A 24898-nucleotide genomic window follows, 5' to 3' on the forward strand; every position below is an offset into this window, starting at 1 on the left:
GTCTGTAAACCCAGCTCTGCCAGATTCCTCACCTTCCCATATTTTCAAAAATAATTATTTTCTTTAAATAAAAAAAGTAATATAACATAATACAAATAACAAAATAGTGACTATCATGGTATACTGATGATCATGCTTTGGGGCTAGTAAAGTTATTAGGGTTCAATTTTTAAAATCCAGAATGTATATTAAAACAATGAGTGAAAATTTGGAAGTAAAATGATCTCTTAAGCAATTCTGTATTAATGATATTTATTATACTAAAGATACTTAACATTTTATACTAAATATAGTATTTATTTTAAAAATTTTCATACATATAAGGACAAGGAAATGACTACTTACCAGAAACATTGTTAAACATTTTTAAAATTACTGATAAAGAATATACAATTAAATATTTTTAAGTTCCTAACTTTCTGGCTAAGGCATGACCTAAAATTATATGACAGTTAAATTTAAATAAAACTTTCCTATGCCACAATGAATGGAAGAGATGGCAGAAACTGTTTACAATGGAATCAATGAAACTATCACTGCATGATTCTAACAATTCATTCATGCTGAATACCTACAAGACACTATGCTATACATTTTGTGAACTATAAAGAAAAAATAGTCAATACTTCTCAGGAGCTAAAATCTAGATAGACAAGCGATCCAGGAAAAAATCTATAAACAAAATCAAGGACTTAGTAAATGGGAAGAAAAGAGACTGGGAATGACAGACACTCCGAATATAAAGAAAATGCTACAGAAACAGCATAAATAAATTTTAGAGGATAATTTCAATATGATTAAGTCTCATAGAAATATAAAAATTAGGACACAATCTATGTCATCATTTTAAATCATTCTAAATTAGCATCCATATGCTAGAAATTTTCAAGAACTTATACAAGACAGAATACAAGGGAAACTAAATTGAGAAAAGAGCCCAATGAAAAATTTATTTTATGGAAGAGAAAAAGTACATCTAGGCAGCAAATAAAATCTCCAAGTCAAAGGAGCAAAGGAAAAAACAGTTATAAAAGATAAAAAGACACTTCAGAAATAGGCAGTCTTCATCCACAGAACACTTATAGTTTAATCCAGTGTCAAAGGCCACATGGGGAAGGCATTCCACAGTGGTGCTATCTCCTAGCTTATATGTGGTCTGGAGAGTATTTTAAACTAAGCAAAAATGCTGTCATTGCTGGCTGCTAATGAGGACAGTTACACCAGTTGAAAGAAGTTACTCTTGCTAAATTTAGCCTGTTAATGCAAACACAGAAAAAGAAATTTGGGATGCCCTGAACCACTCTGCCGTCCCAGACACATCTGCAACTTCCTCTTTTCCTTTTAAAACCACCTGAGGATCTAATCTAACACAGAAACACAGTATATACAACCTCCTTTCATCTAGGTATGAAAAAAAGGAGCAAGTATAAGATCTGACAACACTCTATTTCAACTCTCAATTACTTAATAGGCCACTTACTTCCCTATTCTAAAGATGAACAAGTAAATCAATTACTCAATATCAACTGCTCTCAATCAATTGAGAGTAATTACTCTCAATCAATTACTTAATATCAATTAATATTAAGAGTTATTAATTTGAAAGAAGTGGTCAATATGAAGTACCAGAGTTAATTTTCCTCTCCGATATCACTTCTAAACATAAGAAGAAAAATGTTAGCTTTTCTAATTGTTTCTCAAACATACTGGCACCATGAAGACAGAAAAAAATGCCATGATCCACAGTATAGCAAAGATGGAAAATATAATCACTGAATTTTAAAACATAGCTCTGTCCAGTGTGACTCAGTGGACTCAGCATTGGCCTGCAACTATATGCCAAGAAATTTGAAAACCTGGGTGAAATGAACAAATTTCTAGAAGAATATAATCTTCCAAAAGAGAATCAAGAAGCAGAAAGCCTGAACAGACTGGTAACAGCTAGTGAAATTTAGGCTGTAATTAAAAGCTCCCAGCACACAAAAACCCTGGACTAGACAGTTTCACAGAAGAATTTTACAAAACATTTAAGGAAGAGCTAACCCCTATACTCCTCAGACTACTGCAAAAAATTCAAGAAGAGGGAGGACTCTCCAACTCTCTTTATGAGACCAGCATCATCCTAATCCCAAAACCATAAAAAAACACAACAAAGAAAGAAAACTACAGGCCAATATTGCTGATGAACATAGATGATAAAATCCTCAACAGAATACTGGCAAACAACATCCAACAATACATCTAAAATATCATACACCATGATCAAGTGGGATTCATCCCTGGGATGCAAGGATGGTACAATCTGCAAACCAATAAACGTAATACATCACGTAAACAAAAGGAAAGACAAAAATCACATGATCATAGCAATAGATATGGAAAAAGCATTTAATAATGTACAGCATCTGTTTGTGATAAAAATACTCAACTCAGCAAAGTGGGAGTAGAGGGAGCATACTTCAACACAAGAAAGGCCATATTTGAAAAACCTAGAGCTAACATCATACTCAATGGGCAAAACTAAAAGCTTTCCCACTAAGATCAGGAACAAGACAAAGATGTCTGCTCTTACTAATACTATGTCTAATACTATTCAACATAGTATTAGAAGTCCTAGCCACAGCAATCAGAGAAGAAAAAAGAAATACAAGGCATTTAAATTGGAAAGCAGGAAGTCAAACTGTCAGTTTCCAGATGACATCATAGTGTACACAGAAAACTCTCTAGACTCCACCACAAATCTACTCCTCCTAATAAGTGAGTCTGGCAAAACAGCAGGATACAAACTCAACAATCAGAAATTGAAGGCATTTTTGTACTACGACAACAAAATATCAGAAACAGAAGTCAGGAAAATAATCCCATTTGATATAACAACAAGAAATATAAAATACCTAGGAATAAACCTAACCAGGGAGGTAAAAGACCTATACTAAGAAAACTACACAACACTGAAGAAATTAAGGAAGACAAAAATAAATAGAAGAAAATACTGTGTTTATGGATTAGAAGAATTAACATCATCAAAGTCCACACTACCCAAAGCAATTTACAGGTTCAACGCAATCCCTATTAAAATACCAATGACATATTTCGCAGATACAGAAAAACATTTCAAACACTTATATGGAACCATAAATGACCCCAAGTAGCCACAGCAATTTTGAGAAAGAACAACAAAGTAGGAGGGATCACAATACCTGATATCAAACTGTATTACAATGCCACTGTAATCAAAATAGCCTGGTACTGGCATAAAAATAGACACACAGACCAATGGAACAGAACAAAGAGCCCAGAAATAAACCCATTAATCTTTGGTCAATTAACATTAAACAAAGGGGGCAGAAGCACAAAATGAAGTAAAAATAGCCTCTTCAACAAATGGTACTGAGATATCTGGACAGCTACATGCAAAAAAAAAATGAAACTCAACTACTAATTTACACCATACACAAAAATAAAATCAAGATGGATAAAAGGCTTAAATATAAGTCGCAACACCATAAAAGTCTAGAGGAGAACACAGGCAGGAATATCTCAGATATTCCATGCAACAATATTTTCACCAATATGTCCCCTAGAGCAAGGGACATAAAGGAAAGAATAAATAAATGGAACTTCATCTAAATAAAAAGCTTCTGCATGGCTAAAATAAAAAACACCAGAAAAATAAAAAGGGAACCAACCGCACAGGAAAATGTTTGCTAATGATACTCCTGGCAGGAGTTTGCTCTCTAAAATATATAAAGAACTCACACAATTCTGCTCCAAGAAGATAAATAATCAAATTAAAAACTGGGCAAAGGACCTGAAAAGACACTTCTCCGAGGAGGACATACAGAGGGCCCAAAAATACATGAAAGGATGCTCAGCATCACTAGCCATCAGAGAGATGCAAATAAAAACCACAATGAGATTCCACTTCACACAGTCAGAATGGCCAACATAAAGAAATCAACAAACAAGTACTGGAGAGGTTGTGGAGAAAAGGGAACCCTACTATACTGTTTGTGGGAATGCAGACTGGTACAGCCACTGTGGAAAACAATATGAAATTTCCTCAGAAAACTAAAAATGCAATTGCCTTTTGACCCAGCAATTCCACTGCTGGGAGTATATCCTAAGGATCCAATTCAAAAGAACCTACGCACCCCAATGTTCATAGCAGCACAATTTACAAAAGCCACGTACTGGAAGCAACTTAAGTGCCCATCAGTAAATGAGTTGATAAAAAAACTATGGTATATTTGCACAATGGAATACTATGCAGCAGAAAGAAAGGAGTCCCTACTCTTTTTGAAAGCATGGATGGAACTGGAGAGCATTATGCTAAGTGAAATAAGCCAGGCTGTGAAAGACAAATACCACATGATCTCACCTATAAGTGCAACCTAATCAACAAAACAAACAAGCAAACAAAATATAACCAGAAACACTGAAATAAAGAACAAAGATACTAACAAGAGGGGAAGGGGCAAGAGGATAATGGGAAAGAATGGAAAGGGTTGTCAAGGAACATGTGGGCTGTGGGGGTGGGTGGGGCAACGGAGAGCAATGGAGGCAAAATGGAGATATGCTTGAACAAAAATAAAAACAAACTTTTTTTAAAAAAGCAAGGTTCCCAGTTCAGTTCCCAGTTCAGTTCAGTTCCCAGATTCAGTTCCCAGATTCAGTTCCCAGTCAGGACACGTGCCTCCATTGCTGGCCAGGTCCCCAGCTACAGGCATGTGAGAGGCAACTAATCGATATGTTTCTCTTGCACATGTTTCTCTCTTTCTCCTTTTCCCTTCCTTCCCCTCTCTCTAAAAATGAAGGAAGGAAGGAAGGAAGGAAGGACAGACTGAAAAGAAGGTTGGTCCTCTGGATCAAAATAATCTTCAGAACTCAGAGGCAAAGTTCAAAATATGTATCTAATGTAAGGAGTAATAAAGATATTCAGAACAACTCCACAAAATTCAGTATCATATGACAATTTTAAAAAGCAGAGGTAAAAGCACTCTTTGAACATCATTAAAACAAACAAACAAATAAGCAAAAAAAAAAACACTTAAAAATTAAGATCACCAAGGATGAAAATCCCTAAATGGAATCCACACTTGGATATACGGGATAAATATTTGCATTTCAACAGTAAAAGAAAAAAAGCATTCAAGTAGATAAAGTAAATATATTACATATGAAGGAAAATAATTGTGCCAGAAGACAAGGAATTTCTATAAAATTTTTAGTGCAAAACATCAAAAAGCAAGAATGAATTTTATCCTCAACCAAGCTTACATGTATGAATAGCAGAATGGCACAGGCAGTCATCCTAGAGTCCATAGACATAAATCACACATTCCTATTGATAAATAAAGTCCCCAAAAGTTCCTCCAACAAAGTAATAAACAAAAATCAAGAAACTAAGAATGTCAGAAAGTAAGAATAACAACACATAGAGGTAAAACTGAATAATCATAATTATAATAATATAAAATGAATGCAAATCTTGAAGTATCTAACAATAATCTTTCAGATCTAAATTTTCAGACAAGTGCAATATACAGCAACATGGTGCCTAAATTTGTAAGATACTTAACCTCATATAAAATTACTATGATATCAATTTTTAAGGGGGAATAAAGAAGAATGACAATAAGAAAGTTACTAAAATTTTTCTTTAGAAATTTCTATTTAAAAAGAGTGTACCAAAAGAAATAAATATATTTGTTGTTGTAAGCTAAAAATAATTTTGTAATCAAAACAGACCTAAGGGTTCCTTTTTTTGCTCCTCATATTCAGTTACTTGTAATTCTCCTCTATCACTTTTAGTCTTCACTCTGCAATTTTGCTTAAAAAAGCATTCATGGGATCAATGGTAAACAAAGAACTCAGGAATGCATGGTAAACATAAGTACCATAACGCCAACAGAGCAGTCAGCAACTCAAGGCAAAACTGCTTCTTTAAGGCTGTCTCTGGTCATGACTTCTTATCAGCCTTTGTAATGTGATACCTGCCCGAGTGATGTAATGGTGATTTCTTTTTTTTGTTTTGTTTTTTTAAGATTCATTTATTTATTTATCTTTAGAGGGGAAGGGAAGGAGAGAAGGAGAGAAATATCAATGTATGGTTGCCTCTCATGAGTCCTCTGCTGGGAACTGGCCTGCACCCAGACATGTGCCCTGACTGGGAATCAAACCGAGATCGTGTGGTTCGCAGGCCTGCGCTCAATCCACTGAGCTACACCAGCCAGGGCTCTTTTTCTTTTTTAAAGATTTTATTTACCTATTTTTAGAAAGAGCGGAAGGGAGACAGAAAGAAAAAGGGAGAAACATTGATGGGAGAAAGAAACATCGATAGGTTGCCTCTTGCTCATGCCCCACTAACCAGCAACCTAGGCACATGCCCCACCAGAATCCAACCAGTGAACCTTTGCTCAGTGGGAGGACAGCCCATCAACCGAGCCACACCAGTCAAGACTCGTGGTGATTTCTGAAGTCAATTACATTATATACAATTTGTTCCATAAAAACAATATGAGAATGTCAGTATCTCACTAGCTTTGGGAAATGGAGGTGCGAAAAAGAAAGAAATAATGCACATGAAATTTCTCTTCTTAGAAAGTGCTCCGTTCTTGATTATGTTAAGAGAAATACAAATCAGACACAGAATTTCCAAATCATTAGAGGAAAAGAATAGTTCATCCCTACACTACTCTATAGCAATTCTGAAAAAAAGAGAAAAGGAAAACATTTAGAAAACTATTCGAAAACATTAACAAAAAATGTAAAATAAGAATAAGGTTATAAAACAGACATGAAAGGCTTATTCAAAATGCTAACCATGCTAACAATGATTATCTCAAGTTTTGGTATTACATACAACTCCCCCTTCTAAATTTTTACAAAGAATATGGATTACTTTGGAATTAAGAAAATATATTTTAAAAACTGGCTGAGACAAAACCAAAGAAAATATAAAAACTGTTTTCAAGGGAACAATTTCTCAAAGCATATTATTCTTAAAAATACATGAATCAAACTTACTGGTTCATAAACTAGACCATTTGCAGATGCAACCATTGTTTCTGCTAAATCCAATACATCTGCTCCAACATCTGCATAAAAAAATTAGAAGTTTTACATTCTATGTTAAGAGCCCAACTATATCTGATATAAACTAACAAACTCACTTTCCTGTATGCTTATTTAAGTTAAAACAGTAGCATTATATACATTTGGTTGAATTATTCCAAAAACTAATATTTTTTTTTACTTCTTGCTCAGTAAAAAGACAATTCAGAACATCACCATGAACAGTATAAAGTTTACTGAAGAGCTTTGCAAAAAAATTGGTAAGAATCTAATCACGAGTACTAAATGGCTGTTACACAAAACATTAATTATAAAAATTATTTTTAGAGATTAAAAGAAATCTTAAGGCAAAGCTACTTATTTTTAAAATATCAATAGAAAATGTTTATTTCAAAAGGCTAGAATTCTAATGGTATTCAAACATCTAAAATAAGGTAAGATATGATGTATTCAGTATTAACACCGGCTCATAATTTCAATACAAAGTATTTCTCTTAAAATCACTAACATAAGGAAAAAATAAATGGAAAAGGTAGAGATTTAAGGCTCCTGTAATAAAATTCCCAGAAATTAACTTCCTAAATTGGATAACACTATTTCACACTTTGTCTGAACTACTAAATTATTGGTCTCTACTTTTCAAGTGGTAATTTAGAGATAACTTTTATGTAAAAATATCATTTTTGAGAGTACCACCGATTCAAACATTGCCTAGAAGATAATATTAACATTTTTTCACTTCAACCAGTACAATCAAAACAGAAAAGAGATCACCATTAACTTCAAACACTTGGGTATATATTTTAATATGAAAGAGTAAAGGGTGATAAATTGGAAGAGTGAAACAGGATATTCTTGAGAAACAGGGGTGTAAAAACTGGTAATCTAAACAAGAAAGAAGGACATATACCTACACTAAAACTTTTATTCACAAAAATTTCCTTCAGTTTCTTTTATTTTAATTATACTAATGTGAAAGTTGAGTCTCTTCTCTTTCTAAAGAAAAAATTTAAGAAATATAAATGGGGGGAACTTACATTATTAAATAACACTGCAACAGCATTTGAAGATACGGTAAAGGAAAAACAGTTAAAACAACCAGTGGTTTTACTTTTTCCTAGCAACTGTTTGAACCATAGCTATATATGAATTCAACAAGTTAAAGGTATACTTACACTGACACTTCATGGCAACAGTAATATCTATGTTGATTCTCAATTTGCTAAAAGGCAAAAAGGAAACTTTAGTACTCACCAAGTAATAAAAAAACATGAGGATTTAAGTCAACTCTCTGAAAAACTTAAATTTCAAGAATATGTCAATTAGAACTTGAAAAGCATTTCTTACGGCAAAAACGAAAGCACTTTGAAACTAAAATTCTATTCTGCAATCATTCCAAAAGGCTTTCTGATTTCACAGGTTTTTAATACTGTATCATGCAATTTAATTTTATTAAATTAAATAACTCCAAGAAACTCAGAAAAATAAGTCTTAACCTTTGTTTACATAAATCTTATTTAAAATAGTCCTTTAAAACCTTCAAAATCAAGAGTTAGGAATTGCAAGCTTTTCTCCTCTGTCAAATACATACTATACATCAAACATTCTAATTATCTTCTTTATTTTTTATCATGGACCTATAAAGTGGGGGCTTCACAGTTTCGTAGATAAAACAATGGTGTTCAGGGCAGTATAAATACCTGGCTTAAGATCACATAATCACTGAATTGGCATAACTGGAAACTAGGTCTGGGTGACTCAATAAATGCAGCCAAACTGCTGGGAAAAAACTCTGATGCTTAAAGTTTTGCATGGCCTTTTTAAAATGCTTTATTAAATAAATAATGAATTCAAATTAAATTGATTCTCAAATATTAGAATTAAGCAACATAAATAACAGACTGAGTATAATCAAGATCAGTCTCGTCCTGTGCTGCCTATCAAAACTTCTTTCACTCTAAGAATTTGCATTAGGTTTCAAAATACATTTTTAGAGCTTCTGTTGAAAATAATTTTCAACAGATGTTTAAGACTTCATAGAGTCTTAAACTTGTCTAGAGTTCGAACTGGGCTCCAAATAACCCTGGGGTTTAGGCTCAGGAGATGCTGTAGGAACCAGAAGAGAACAAGCAGACAGGCTTTCTGGGTATCCCCACTAGGCTTATTTGTAAGACTCGTCTTTTACATATGTAAGACTACATTTGGGAAAGAAAAAAGTGTTTCATTGGTGCTAAAAACAAATAAAATAACCAAAATAACACAGCATTTAAAAACCCATCTTATCAAGAATAACACTCTTCATTTTATAGACAAAGAAACTGAGGCCCAAAATAAGTCAGCTGTGTTGACTTACCCAAGGTAACAGCAATTAATAAATGTTGACTGACTTCTCACTTGTGTCATGAGGAAGGTACTATAATTATTACCCCCATTTAATAGAAAAAGAAACTGAAACACATGCAGATACGGATTGGTAACTTCCCTAAAAAGTCACATAGCTAGTAAATGGCACAGCTATGATTAAAATTGAGAAGTAAATGTCCCTCCCATCTAGTACAATCTTAATATCACAAACCAATTATTTTCAATCAATTAAAATATCCCAATAATACAAATAAAATAAAGTACACTTGCCTCCTTATTAAGGCACTGTATTTTCAAACTTTTAAGTGATGTTATTTACATTAAAATTAAGTTTGGATGTAATTTATAAAAATTGTTATAAGCATATACAATGTATCTGTAAACAGTTTATTTTCTAGCTTATGCAGATGAGTAAGCTATTTCAAAATCTAAAAAGTAAACAGTTTTAGAACATTATATCATTCCTACCAGTTCAGTATCTTCAAAAAAACACGTTCTCCTAACCATTTTACACAGTGCATTTGTATCAGAGAACCTCCCTTTTAGAATTTAACCAGTGTTCAAATGATTCTAAACTGTTTCACTCGATGCATGCAAAAATGACAATTTATGAGAATTACTTCTTCAGAACTAAAGTAAGCCAAGTAAGAAAAATATTTATTTAGATAAATAGATATTTGTTAAAAAGGCATATTAGCTTTAAAACAATTTGTTATTTTTTAAAATGGCATACTATCTTTAAAATAATTTAAGTCTAAAGGTATTTCAAAAAGAAAACAGTTACCTAGAAAAATCTTTGTCTACTTCATATTCATATTTCATCCATGTATCTTGATATACTGAGAATTCCATTATGGTTAATAATGCCATAGTAGTAAATGCTATTAGAGAAACTGAGAAATCAAACAAAAAGAAAAACAATTAAAACTTCTTTTATAAGTAAATACTAGAAAACTACTTTTAGTGAGATTAAATATATCAAATAATGCCTTCATGGCTGCCATGAGAATTAATATTATAAAAAGTTTTTCTTAAAATGTCCATGATAGATTTTTTCCCGTTAAACAGCTCAGAAAATAAGATTTAATGATCAATGAACACACAAATAAACACATACATCTGTACTATGGAGAAAGCATTTTATTTCTTCAGTATTTCAAGACACAAAACTTATGCTTTCTTACATATAGCAGTGTCACAGACATAGTAAATAATCAAAGGAGGCATACATTTCACAGCACAAATTTGAAAATGGTCCCCTCAAACTAAAAATGTATCTATGCCTACAGCCCAATTCTAAAAATTAGCCTAATTTTTTAAATCTCAAGAAGCCACAATAATCTGTGTGCCAGAAATTCAGACAACATACACCTCCAAATCTCTAATAAAACTCTCATCTACTTTGGAATCTCCTAAACATATCATTTCATTTATAAAAGCAGCTCAAAGACATGACAAAAAGGAAAAAACTACCATATACTTGACAAACACACTTAAAATGGATTGTGAAAAAAGAGCTTGAGCTAATTTTAACATAAATTAATCACAAGAGATTATAACAAAAATTAATCACAAGAGATTAGAAATAGTAAGAACCTTAGTACACATTTACCAAATGAAATGTCAATCTTATGTGAAACACTATTTTATCAGTTCTTCTCAGAAAAAGAAATAACAGGAAATAGTGTTATAGTTGCATATTTTGCTTATCTATTCCATTAATTGTTTATTTTACTTAACACAGACTTCTATCTGTACCAGGTTCTGTTCTAAGCATTTTATAAATATTAACTTATTTAACATTACAGCAACTCTATTACGTAAATACTGACATTGTCCCCATTTCATAGAAGAAACTAAAGCAGAGACAGGTTCATTTCCTCAAGGTCACGTAGTTAGGGAGGAGAAAAGGTAGGATTGAAATCGAGACAGTCTGGTTCCACATTACTAACTATACCCCATGTTGCCTCTCTCCAGTAAGGTGAAATGTAAGGACTTTTATTATAATGTCTAAATTGATTTGTTCTTAACCAAAATAGCACTGAGGCAGTTTAACATCATTAAATAACTTATTCCAAGTTAAATTATATTCATACATAACAATCTTGTTCACATAATCATATATAACTCGCCAGAGCCAAAACAGTAAAACTGGATTAAAGTTTCAATAAACACTGCTAAATGCAGACTACAGAGTTAGATGCCGAAAAGAATACACACAGACACACACTCAAATTAGAGCAAAACAGCATTACATGAGGTCAGAGCAGTTAAAAAGTTACTACATTGATGCATTTTTCCTCATGGCTATATTTCTGTATGTTATTGATTGAACCACTCAGAAGTTGCATTTAGTGAAGGTGTTTTAATTTGAATTGATACTCTCACCTGTACCCCCACTGGCTGAAGTCTCTACATAGCTCTCAGGAACCTTTGGAAAGGCATCCAACTCTTTCACCAAACTTAAGGTTTTTTTCCGATTCAGTCGCCTCATCTTCAGAAAAACCTTCTTCTTTCATATAGTCATGCTAAGGAATAAACAATGAACAAATGTATCCTCTAAGAAGATATAAAGGTTTATTTTATGTTTAGATAGCTGGCAAATGTCCTTGGAAGAATTTAATATTCTCATTCTTCCTTGAGAAAGAAAGCTTAACACTCATTCACACCTCTCCTTTCTCCCTCTCACCATGTCAAAAAATACTAATGAAAGGCAACTTACAGACACAAACACATTAAGTAGAAGAAAAAAGGCCACATTCATATTTAAATATGCAAATCAAAATAAATATTTTTCTCCATATATATATATATATATATATATATATATATATATAGCCTTCGATGGTGTGGCTCAGTGGATCGAGTGCTGGTCTGCAAACCAAAGGGTTGCCAAAGGGTTGCCAGTTCGATTCTCAGTCAGGGCACATGCCTGGGTTGTGGGTAAAGTCCCCAGTGGAGGGCATGTGAGAGGCAACCACACAGCAATGCCTCTCTCCCCTTCTTTTTCCCTCCCTTCCCCTCTCTCTAAAAATAAATAAATAAATACAATCTTTAAAAATAAATAATTTATACATAATACATCCCCACTAATAGACATGCTCATATAGTGATAATGAAAATATAACTATTCACCATTCCTCTTTTCACTAAATTCCTTTTTTAGAAATGTATCTTAAGGCAATAATCTGGGTTATGCACAGATATTGAATCTTACAGACATTTCTCATATTGTTATATTTAACTATATTGAAGACAGAAATAAATCCATGGTATCCAATACACAAATTATGATTAATTTAAAGCTCTGATTCTATGCAAACACTAAAAAATCTTAGAAAAGATAAAATTTAATAAGAAAATACTCATAATATTTTAAGAAAAGAACAGTAAGCTGTATGGTTCAGTTTTATGAAAGACAGAAGAGATATTCAAAAAATAAACTAAAGGTCTATACATAAAAATGTTTAAAGTAGATCATGGAAGGATTTTAATTTTCTTCTTTACAACATGTTGGACTTGTCAAATTATTTTTACAATAAAAATATTTTAAAATTGACTGCTACTTTTTGATTAGTATGCCAACTACATTTAAAGTACATTACAAGACCATAAAAATAACTGAATTCTCAAATATTTATTTATTTTTTTTAATTGCAGTTAATTGGTATACAATATTATATGTTTCATGTGTACAACATTGTGCTGAGATGGTTATATACCTTACAAAGTGATCACCTGGTAAGTTTAATACCCATCTGATACTATACATAGTTATTAACAATATTATTGACTATATTTCCTATGCTGTATTTTATATATCCCTGTGACTGCTTTCTATGTTTTTTTCTTTTTTTAAATTTTTAAAAATATATTCTATTGATTATACCATTACAGTTGTTCTATTCCCCCCTTCATTCCCCTTCATCCTGCACACCTCATCGCCCACCATTCCCCCCCTTTAGTTTATGACCACATGTCTTAAGTTCTTTAGATTCTATATTTCCCATACTATTCTTGCCCTCCCCCCTATCTATTTTTTACCTACAGTCTATGCTACTTATTTTCTGTATCTTCTCCACCTTTCTCCTCCTCCCACTCCCCTGTTGCTAACCCTCCATGTATTCTTCATTTCTACGGTTCCATTGCTGATCTAGCTGTCCTGTTGGTTTGCTTTTGTTTTAGGTGTTGTTGTTAATAACTGTGAGTTTGCTGTCCTCAAATATTTATGTAATTTTATGACATTTATAGAAATAATATAAGTGATACTATAAAGCATTACCAGATATCAAACTTTATTTAAAAATATTAATACACTCAAACTAACTGCAGAATAAATCAAAGGATTGCAGATGCCAATAAAAGGAGAAGCAGAAACATTTGTGTAAAATCCGTGGGTAGGGTTAATACAGAAGAATAGACCATAAGAGAGCATTCATAGAGAAAAAGGAGAGTGAGAGAAGTAAAAACTGGCTGTAATTACAAATACTGTTCAAGCAGGCCCTAATCAGGGACACTACTACGCAGTCCACGAAGGAGCTACTGCCCTACAATGAAGCTGGATGCATCTATAGATTGATTTTATTTGCCATTAAAAACATTCAACTTCCCTTGATGATTCCATGCTCACGAAGTGGACTTGAGATTATAATTTTACTTCTCATGTATATAATTTTCCTAAGAAAAAAGAACATGTAGACAAAACAGATGACATTTTCTAAGCTCCAGGAAAGTTATAAAACTGGTTTTCTCATTTGTAAATTTAGCTTCTCAGTGTGTGTTACGCATAAACCACGATCCTGCTTCTTAAAATTGTTCAACTGACAGAATAATCAAATTTATTTTCTGTATCTGCTTAGTAGTAACTGCACCAAGATTGATCTTCCTTCAATCTTCCCATTCCTATTCATGCTTTCCTACTGGAGTTAAATATTAAATATATTCAATCTTCTTATCTTTACAACAAAACTTTCCAATGCAGTTCAAGTCCAACTCCAACTACTGATCTCTGAACTCCACAACTATCAGTATATACAAACTTAAAACAACGAGCTATCCCCTTCATCCACTGTGATTACTTCCTCAGCACAGGCTCACCTCTTAACTAAATTTCTCTAAGAGGGTCATTAACAACTTCTTTGGTAATAAATCCAAAGCACATGTTTAGTCTTTGCTGAATTTTGCTTGTCAGAAAATACACTGTCCATCACTTGTTTTTCTTCTCAAAACAGTCTCTTACCTTGGCATAAGCAATAGTAGCCTCCTGATTTTCATTCTACCTCAAAGATCTTCTTTGGCTTACTTTGTGGATTCTTTTTCCTCCCAATTCTTCAGTAGGCCTTCCTCCCAACCTCCAGTTTCCCCAAATGATCTCCCCACCCTTCAATTTCCATCTACATGTTGATTCCTCCCAAATCTTTATTCCCAGTCCAAAGCTCTCCGCAGACATGTATTATCTTTCTGCCTCTATTACATTTTCATGGGAGCATTCCAAAGACAATTCACACTAAAGTCCAAAAACGAATACTTCACCCTACCAAACCTATTTCTCCTGTGCTCCTCTTAGCCAATGAGGATAGCATGTACCCCAAAACACAAGCCAGAAACAAGATTACATTCTTAAAGTTCTTCCTATATTTCTCTCAAACCTGTCTTATCTTTTCCAAGCTCACTGAGAAGTTCCTTACCTAGAATCCTGGTCCCAACTGCCAATCTATCACTTTAATCTAACAACCTTTACTTTTCAATTCACTCTCCATACTATAACCATTAATCTTTTTAATACATTAATCATATAAATTTTCTTTTAAAATCTTTGAATAGGTTCATTCCCATTACATTTGAAGAGGTTGGACTCTATCCTAACAAAGTTTACAAAGCCCTCAAAAACCAGGTCCTGCTTACCTTTCTTTAAACCTAACCCCTCAAAGTCTAAATGCTATCCAAACTAAATCACTTTCTAGTGCCTCAACACGTTGTTCTCTCTGCCAGAACCATCCTTTCTCCTGCTCCCCCCACCCCTACATTTGCCTTACTCCTACTTACTCAGTAAGTCTCAGGCTAGATATCTCTCTCTTGGCCGGGTGGGGTGGGGAGATTCCTTTTCTATGCCCTCAAATATACTATAGTATGTGCTCCCAGAATACTGTATCTAATTGCTTGTTTAACTGTCTATTTTCTAAGGAATCACATCTAAGTTGATCTTTGTATCTCCAGTGCCTAGTACAGCAGGTATGTGATAAACATTTGTGGAAGGAAAAAAAAAAGGAAGGTGGGAAATTTCCCCAGAAACACTCATGGTTGCACAGCTTTCCAATCAAAACAAACCATCATTCTTAGATAAATAAATATATAAAAGTGTGAGGTCCACAAAGGTAAGTGTTTTGTTTTGTTCACTATAGTATATCCTGAGCACCTAGAACAGTGGTTGGCACATAGCAGTGGTTGGCAGATGAGTAAAACTAAATTTTACTTCCTAAATTTTCTATATTTTATAAGCTTTGTAAATGCTTACTTTAAATTATATATAAGTATTAAGATATATAAAAGTTAGTTTTACAAAGCCTCTAAAAATTCATATAGCCTATTCAGCACTCCTCCCTTAGAAGCCTAGCTAATGCCCTGGCTGGGTAGGTCAGTGGGTTAGAGCATCATCCCGATACACCAAGGTTGCAGGTTCCATCTCTGGTCAGGGTATACCCAAGAAGCAACCACTGGATGCAAGATGGGTGGAGCAATGGGTACATGCTTCTCTTTCTCTCTTCCTCTGCTCCCTTCTCCCTCTTCTTCCCTTTCTCTGGAATCAGTAAAAAACAAAATATCTAGCTAGTTGATCTGTCCCACTTGGCTGCTTCTCAGTCTCTAGCCTCTTCCATCTCTACTTTCCATGATTACTATTCTAGAATGGACTACCGTCACTCTGTTGCTACTCCTGTCCCATTCCTGTTAGTTCAGCACTAACCTACATCCAAGAAACTCATTGCATTTTCAATACTTGCACTGTATTCTACAACGCCACTGTTCTGATAGGAACAAGTTATCCAATAACAAGTTTGTCTAAAAACAATCCTTCTACCCGCTCTCAAAATGAAAACATGATGTACAATTGGTGGTTATTCCCTTTAAATCTTACTTTATTTCTGAGATTTAAAGGGTAAACAAAGTAGTATGTTTTATCATGATTTCTCAAGCACTTGTTCTCTTTTCAAGTCTATCTTTTAATAAACACATATACTACACAGAACTACATTATGTGCTAAGTATTATTTGAAACACTTTATATTAATTCATGTAATCCTCTAAGTGACTCTATCAATTAGATACTATTTTTATCTCATTTATAGATAAGGATATTGAGGAACAGAAAAGTGCAGTCATTTTTGCAAGGCCACTTAACAGGTGATAGAACCTGGATTTGATCTCAAGCAGCCTGGCTCCAGAGTCCATGTTCCAAACCACAGTGTACATTCTCACTTTAGCACTTGTTATCATTTTCTCCACCTGGATATATTTACAATTTCCAGGAGAGATAAATGGTGATAAAAGGAGACTTAACCTGGGGTGGTGAACGCACAATATAATTTACAGATAGATATATTAGAGAATTATACACCTGAAACCAATATAATTTTATTAGCCAATATCACCCCAATAAATTCAATAAGAAAGTAAAAATGTAAAAATCCCTTAATGACTTCAGCATCTGGATCACTTAATTTGATTCTCTTCTTCCCCATTTCACCACCATCTTTTGGAACTCATGACCTGATGACACTCATCCTATGGCATTCCTCTACCATGTAAATGGAACAGACGTACTCCAGTGACCTGCCTCTTCTATGCAAAGCCTCACACTCGCACAAGATGTGTTTTTATCACCTCTTTATTTTTAAAACTGCTCCAAGTCTAAAATCCAAGACATTAACTTTCCTCTCTAAGCAGAACCAATTATCCTTCAAGCCCTGTAACGGGCTCACTAGGACAGAACCTGCTCTTCATGTTCCCTGTGGTCTCAGTCTACTAGACTCCTCTGAGTTATCCAGTTCTATTGCTCCCCTGCCCACTCTACTTGTCTTTCCATCCAGTTTAGTCAGCCATTTAAAAAAACTGCAGAAGTCAAAATGTCTTTCTTTTTAATGAAATGATAAAAGTAGATAACAGAGATTTATTTTGGTTTTTTGATGTCCTCCTTTAGTAAAGTCAAAAACCGCAGTTCTATGTCAGACTTCAAGTCCACACTCTCCTCCATTTTTCTTCTTCTATACATATCTAGTACTGCTCCACAAAATCGAGAAATGTAGCTGTTGCACTAGATTCCTCTGCCCGCTGGTTGGTGCTGCTCTTCCTATTCTGACAATCTCCAGTACCATATGTTTTCTCCAATTTCTCTTCCAAACTGAGTGTTTTATGATAAAAACATAAAACGAACAAACAAACAAACAAAAACTCCAAGAAAAGACCGTTGCCACTAGGACAATGCTTTGAGAAACTGCATAGGAAATAAGAAACCTTTCATGCTGGAACAGAGACACACACCATCAACCTCAACAAATGCAATGTCATACAGCCCGTGTTTTATCCTTGAATCGATATGAAAACAATGAGACTATCAGATGCTTTGCCAAAATTAAAATATAGAATTCATGACTTTTTAGTCTGTCTGCTCAATTAGGTTTTCTTACCTCTCCAAACAAAAATGGAAACACAGTTTATCTCCAGCTACCTACATTTTATGAACCAACTTCTATTTTTAAATTTTATTTGGCAATGAGAAATATTTAATTGGTTAATAGATGTGGACATGTTATCAGTTGAACGGTGTTCCTCAAAAAGCTATACTGAGCCCTGACCAGTGTTGTTCAGTTGCTTGGGTGTCGTCCCACAAACCAAAAGGTCACTAGTTTGATTCTAGGCAGGGCACGTGGCTGGGTTGAAAGCTTCGTCCCTGGCTGGAGTGTATACAACAGACTGGTGTTTCTCTCACATCGCTGTTTCTCTCCCTCCCTTTCCCTCTCACTAAAAATAAATAAATAAATAATTTTAAAAACATATACTGAGCTCTGGCCAGCGTGGCTCGGTTGCTTGGGAGTGTCATCTGTAAACGGAAAGGTCACAGGTTTGATTCCTGGTCAGGGCACATGCCTAGATTGTGGGTTCTCAGTTGGGGTGCATGTGAGAGGCAACCAACGTTTCACTCTCACATCGATGTTTGTCTCCCTCTCTCTCTTCTATTCCTCTCTTTAAAATCAATAAGCACACACTCAGGTGAGAATTTCAAAAAAGAGATATACTGGAGTCCTAACCCTGTGAATGGGTCTTATTCAGAAATATTTGGGTCTTTGAAGATATTATCAGTTAAGATGAAATTATACTGGACTATAGTGGCCCAAAATCAAATGACTGGTGTCATTAAGAAATCCATGTGCATCTACACAGGAGCCAATAAAGAAGAAGCAAAAAGAAAAAAAAAGCATGTGAAAACACACAGACCCAAGGAAGAATGTCACGTGAAGACAGAGGCAGAGATTAGATGCATGCACAAGACAAGGAGCGCCAGAGATTGCCCAGATGCTACAGAAGGCAAAGAATAATCCTTTTTTGGAGCTGTCAGGGGGGAGGGTGGCCCTGCTGACACCTGACTCCAGTCTGCAAGCCTCCAGAACTGTGAGAGAATAAATTTCTATTTTTTAAGGCACCCAGTTTACAGTAATTTGTTAAGGTAGCCCTGTAAACTAATACAAGCCTTTAAAAAGAATGAGAAAGAAGGCAAAAAAAGTCTTCTTCTACTGAACTTTAGAAATGAAAAGCAAAACTATAACTTATCCATAATTTAACATTAATATTATATTACCATAAAATATTTCTATTAAAGATAGCTTAGCTTCAGTCTAGATATCCAAAAGAAGTACCGATTCTTTCTACTTTAAAACTTAGTTAAATGTTATGTTTTCCAAATTATTTATCATCATATAATTCAAATAAATCTAACAACTTTCTAAGTGATTAAAAGGTTTACTTGGAAGCCAAGTAGGATAGTATAAAGCTAAGTTTGTGATCAGAAAAACTGGGGTAATATTTAGGCACTTGAGGGCTGTGTGGCAAATTTGGGAATACCCTCAACTTCTCAGAATCCTCTATTATCATCTTATATTAAAAGGAGAGAGAGGGATATAATGGCTACCTCACAGTTTTTATTCAAGATTTAAACAATAGTCATTTAATAAATGTCTGTTTCTAATTCTCAAAAGAAACGCAAAGATTTGTAGGATATTTGAGTTATGTTAAGTCTTTAAGGAAAATGGGAGAACATATGAGATTAGTTAATATTATGAACAGACTGAGGATGATATAAATCGACAGAATAAAAGTTAAGGGAAGGGACTGCAGAGTGATGACCGCACAAGTAGCAGTAAGTGTCCAGTAGCAATGTGAACCAAGGACAAAAAATGGCTTGACTATAGTAACTACTCAATGAAAGTGTATGAAATTGAAGTAAAAAAGGAATGGTAAGGAAAAGGTCAGAGAAACATGAAATATTTACAATAGAATGAATGTCCCCAAAAGCAAGGAGAAAGGGTTAACGATGCACTTAGAGTAACAGTGCTGACCTACACTGGAATAAAACTATATTTAGCAGCAGGAAGGACAAATTTTTACCTTAGAGAAGATAACAGCTGAAGCAAGCAAGCAAATGGAATTGGAGTTTAACGACATTAACTAACCATATAAAATGAGTGTTTCATTAATTTGGGGGTCAGAAAGAAATTTTTTTTAAAAAGTCTTCTTCAGTCTGTATTTTTACTAAGTACCAAGCCAACATTTTGTGAGTACCCTTAGAAGTTAGAAAACAAATATTTAAAAATAACAAGAGCTAACACATAATGTATGTTAACTTTATGCCAGGCATTGTTCTAAGTGCTTTGTATGTTTTAACTCATTTAATCCTCACCAATCACCACATGAGTTAGGCATTATTATTTCCACTTTGCAGATAAGGAAACTAAGGCACAAAGAGGTTAATATGCCCATCATGACATTTAAGGGGCAGAATCAGAATCCTGAAAACTGTTAACTAGGATTAGAGGCAGGAAGAGACTACCTGAAAGTAACTTCTATTAAAAAATAAAATCACCATTTCTTCCAATTAAATCACTAACTCGCAAAGAAACTAATTTTTTTCTAATTCTTTTTTGTTGATGTTGTCCCAGAGTAGGCCTAATTTCCTTTGAGAGAGCTTTCAAGCTTGATATACTTTTATGATATGTACCCTCAAGCCATTGCAATACTCAGGTGTGTAGTAAACTTTATTCTCAAAAAGAAAGAAACGCATCCCCTCCCCCATCCCACCTTACCCTCAAACCCATGGATTTCTTTTTCTCATGTTTTTCCTCTGGGAACTGGAACAATTGCATCCATTTAAATATATAAATAAGCAAATTAAGTAAACCACTGTGTCCCGAATGCTTCTGTGTACAAGCCTGACTTCTTTCTTCCTTTATAATGCCTGTACACTAGAGTTCGACGTATCACTCCAAAAGAACACTTTTTTTCATGTGTTTTAATAGCTTCTGAAAGCTAGTCTTGCAACATTTTAACAGACATTATGTAACTCTGCGTTGTCTCGAGGACACTAAATCCCAAATACAAGTTACTTAAACGTGTTTTCTCAAATAACAATCTTTCTTTCAACTCTATAGCCTTTACCCAAGGCTATTCTCTATTCTCTACCACGAGCTGACACATAGCTTTCCAAGGGTTTCTTAATCCTCGAAGGTTTAAATAGTGACTCTCATACCTGTCTCTCCTACAACATCTCACCCTGCCCTGCCCCTTTCCCGTTTTTCCAAGCTAGGTGCGAAACTCTCTTTCCAGGTAAGGCCAAGACCTCGATCGTTCTTAATAAGAGGGAGAAACCTGCTCCCAAGAATTTGACATTTGTTTGAATGATGGTGGGGAGCCAGACACCGGGACGATCGGTATACAACCGTATGGTCTTTACAGCGCGGGACTCTCCTCGTCTGCGGACGGGAGGAGCCTCCGGGGTACCGGGCACTGCGAGAAGCAATGGGTCAGGGTCAGTAGCTACCGAGGAAACACCTAAACTCCTTCAAGCTGGAATACAGTTCAGAGAAACCGAGCAGAGGAGACGGGAGCTCCTAGGTGTAGCGCTGCCCAGGGTCCTGCCAGTAACGCCCCCGGGGGGAAGTGGAGCGGCTACCCGGTCCGGCCCGCTCTCCTGATGACAGCGATGAAGACACGGAGCCAATTCTACGACAGTTCTCAGCCCCCTTAACTACTCGCGCCCGGAACAGCCCTGGAATAACCGAGAAAAGAGCACCCGGCAGGGTTTCAGTGCCTTACCTTGTGTTTCGGTCCCAGCCGACCGCCATGTTTCACAGAAGCCCGGGTCGCCCGGGCTCCCGTTCACCCGGAAATATCGCGAGAACAAAAGCAACTACAACCACTGAGACTCTCAGAAGGGAGACAATGTAGAGTTCTCGCGATAGCCCCTTGGCTGAGGAAGTGTATCGTGAATCAAGAGGCGTGGTCAAGATGAAAGGGGCGTCACGAGGGAGATCTGCGTTTGAAACTTGTTTTAGGTGTAACCACTTGGCCAGGAAGGAATCAGCTTCTCCTGGAAAGGATAGATTGTTTTCCGACTAAGACCACAGAGCTAAGGTGTCTCCACTCCTTTTACTGTACTTCGTTACGGATGAAAGTCTTAGGCGTAGGATGTGTATCGGTCCTCGTAACTCTGCACCACACTCTCGGTCTTTGCCTTTATACCACCCCCTGCCCCCGCTGATGGTATTTAAACTTATTTTTCAGGACATAGACAACGCTTCTAATTATTTGTTCAATGCCTTTGTCTTCTACATAGTATGCTCCTTAAGAAAGAGCATTTGTCTTTCTCACCCTTATATTGTCAATACGAACTATGCACTAAAATATTTTAAAAAGTTAAAACTTCATTCATCCTTTCTTAACACTTCACAGTATAAGAGGTAATAGAGGGGACTTTGGGATGAAAGGGAACTATTTGAGAGTAAGCATATCCATTATCAGATTTTCCAATCAAACATTTAGATTTTAATTTTCTGATTGACCAAAAAATTCTTACAAAGGCATAATGACAATTAACACTTATAGAGTAAGCACTGTTTTTCCCCAGTAAGTACTATTTTAAATGCTCTACTTGCCTGATTTCATGTAAAACTATAGGTAGTACCATTATTTACCTGTTTTGTAAATAAGAAAATTTAGTCAAGAGACAGTTAAGTGATCTACCCAAAGTCAGATAGCTGGGAGAGGCAGAGAAATATTTTGACCACGGTACTAAACTGCCTTTTTATTTAGTGAATTAACCTTTAATGAAATATTAAATTTTACTAAATTGAAACTACCCTAGCATATAAGGACAAATAGTTTCCACTGATGCAATTTCATTTCTAGTCTTTCCTGTCAAAAGACTAGTCAAAAAACTTTAAATCAACTTTAAGTTGATTTGTTTCTACCTCCTTCACATTTTTAAGCAGCAGCACAATGAAATGATTAACCTCATAGACGCAGATAAATGTTTTGTAAACAATTGAAATACCTTATTTTATTTTTAAAATCAAATGATAATATAAGCCTGATAAATAATTTCTTAAACATCCATTGCTCGTTGAAATTGTGAAACAGGGACCTCTCCTATCTGAGTGCAGGGTATTGTTCTCCTTGAATAAAATCAATAATTTTATGGACTGAATAACATTCAACTTAATGTCTTCCAATGTTTACCAAACTAGGAAAATAGTGAAAGTGTATATTATGGTGTTCAACTATGACATATACATGTTACACTAAGTATGAACTTAATGATGTTTCAGATTGTAAATTCCCAGGAGGCATGAAGCAATATTAACATTCTGTGACTTATGTTTAATACTGAATGTATGAGATATACCAAATCCAAGTCCCTCAATGCAAGGGTTGAGAGAAGTGACATGGAGTGTTTTCACACTGGTAAGAGACTCATTTTCAAGTATACTGTCACGTGTTTTCTTTTCCATTTATAACACAATTCCATCCAGCTTCTGTCTCAGTGATCATGCTTCTTTTCAGTGACAGATGTGATCCAATCCCCACACAAAGAAATCTGGGTGGAGACCACCGATGCTATGGGATGGCAGTTACTGCTTCCCCAGCTCACAATACGGATGAGTCTATACTGCTTGTCCTGGGCACACTGCAGGGGTTCTCCAGAATCTCTTTGCAACGGACACAAAGAGAAGTTCTCCTGGCTGCATGATCCATGGTTGAGGCTAACCTCAACTCTGACTCAACTCACTGACTCAGTTGTACAAGACCAGCAAGAGGACAAGCAAACAGTGTCTGTTTGTACTGACCAGTTGTACTGACCAGCAGTACAACTGACCAAGTCAGTTGTACTGACCAGCAGAGGACAAGCAAACAGTGTCTCAACTCTCTCAACTCTGATTTCTGCATAGGAAACCAGAACTGTCAGGTCCTTGTTATATATGATGATGTTATATATAATCTGAATCGGATCAAAAACTGTATTTTCAAGGAGAGGCTAAAATATGTATCGAGCATAAACTCATTCAATGCCAACAATAAAGTGTGCCATGAAGAAAGTTTCGAGCGTCTACTAAATACAACTAAATGATAATTTTGAATTACATAAAAATATCTTAATTAATATTTTCAGTACTACAGGGAGTAGGTACTTTGAGCTACCTAATTCAGCTATGAAATCAAACCATAAGAAATTATCTTTTTGTAGGTCAAAAAGAGTTGGATATCATTAATTTCACATAGTTTACCTAAACAAATGATTGAGTAATTCCTTCTGAGACTTGAGTCCACCTCCAGTATTAAATTAACAGTTGCAGCACATCAACTTAGCAATGTACTATTCTTCCCACTTTGCATTTAAAAACTACCATACATTTGTAACTCCTTATCATCAGCACCCATTCATGAGACACACTGAGAAGAAAGCTCCTACACCCATCAATGCAATACTTGAATTACCATGCATGAGGATGATCCTGTGGCCCCTCCACATATGTTGGTATTTTTAATATCCAGTCCCCAGTAACTTTGACAAGATGTACTACTGATCAGTGGTACCTTTGTCTGCTGCACAGTTTTAGAAAGTTCACCTTCTACTAGAGAAGGAATAAAAACTCATATTACCCAGGCAAAGGCTTTTAAAAAATAAAACAACAACAAACAGCCCTATGTTGGAGATAGACTTCAAAGGTTAAATCCCTCTATTCTTTCCTTTCAGCAATGTAATGATGCTGTTAGCTGATTTATTAACAGACAGAACAAAAAAAAAACCAAAGCTGCTATTATTACTACACAATGGCTTATATAACAAAAATAACAAAAAAATGTTATGTGGGTTCTTTTTCCTTTAGTACAGTCCTAAGATAATAGAAAAATC

General features: G+C 35.0%; 1 protein-coding gene across 1 annotated transcript in view; it reads right to left on the reverse strand.

Annotated features, from left to right (window-relative positions):
• The window catches only part of ERGIC2 (ERGIC and golgi 2), a 39942-nt gene extending 18031 nt beyond the window's left edge, over window positions 1–21911 (reverse strand). Inside the window, exons 1-5 of the mRNA XM_037032134.1 lie at window positions 21802–21911; window positions 11830–11969; window positions 10226–10334; window positions 8253–8299; window positions 7030–7100 (exon numbers count right to left, since the gene is read on the reverse strand). Of these exons, the coding sequence (XP_036888029.1) occupies window positions 7030–7100; window positions 8253–8299; window positions 10226–10334; window positions 11830–11935 (333 nt within the window). The 5' untranslated portion in view covers window positions 11936–11969; window positions 21802–21911. The remainder of the gene's footprint in view (window positions 1–7029; window positions 7101–8252; window positions 8300–10225; window positions 10335–11829; window positions 11970–21801) is intronic.
• Window positions 21912–24898: the final 2987 nt, after the last annotated feature.

This window comes from Sturnira hondurensis, unplaced genomic scaffold (genome assembly GCF_014824575.4).
Source record: "Sturnira hondurensis isolate 20B ecotype Veracruz unplaced genomic scaffold, ASM1482457v3 Scaffold0000362, whole genome shotgun sequence".
NCBI lineage: Eukaryota > Metazoa > Chordata > Mammalia > Chiroptera > Phyllostomidae > Sturnira > Sturnira hondurensis.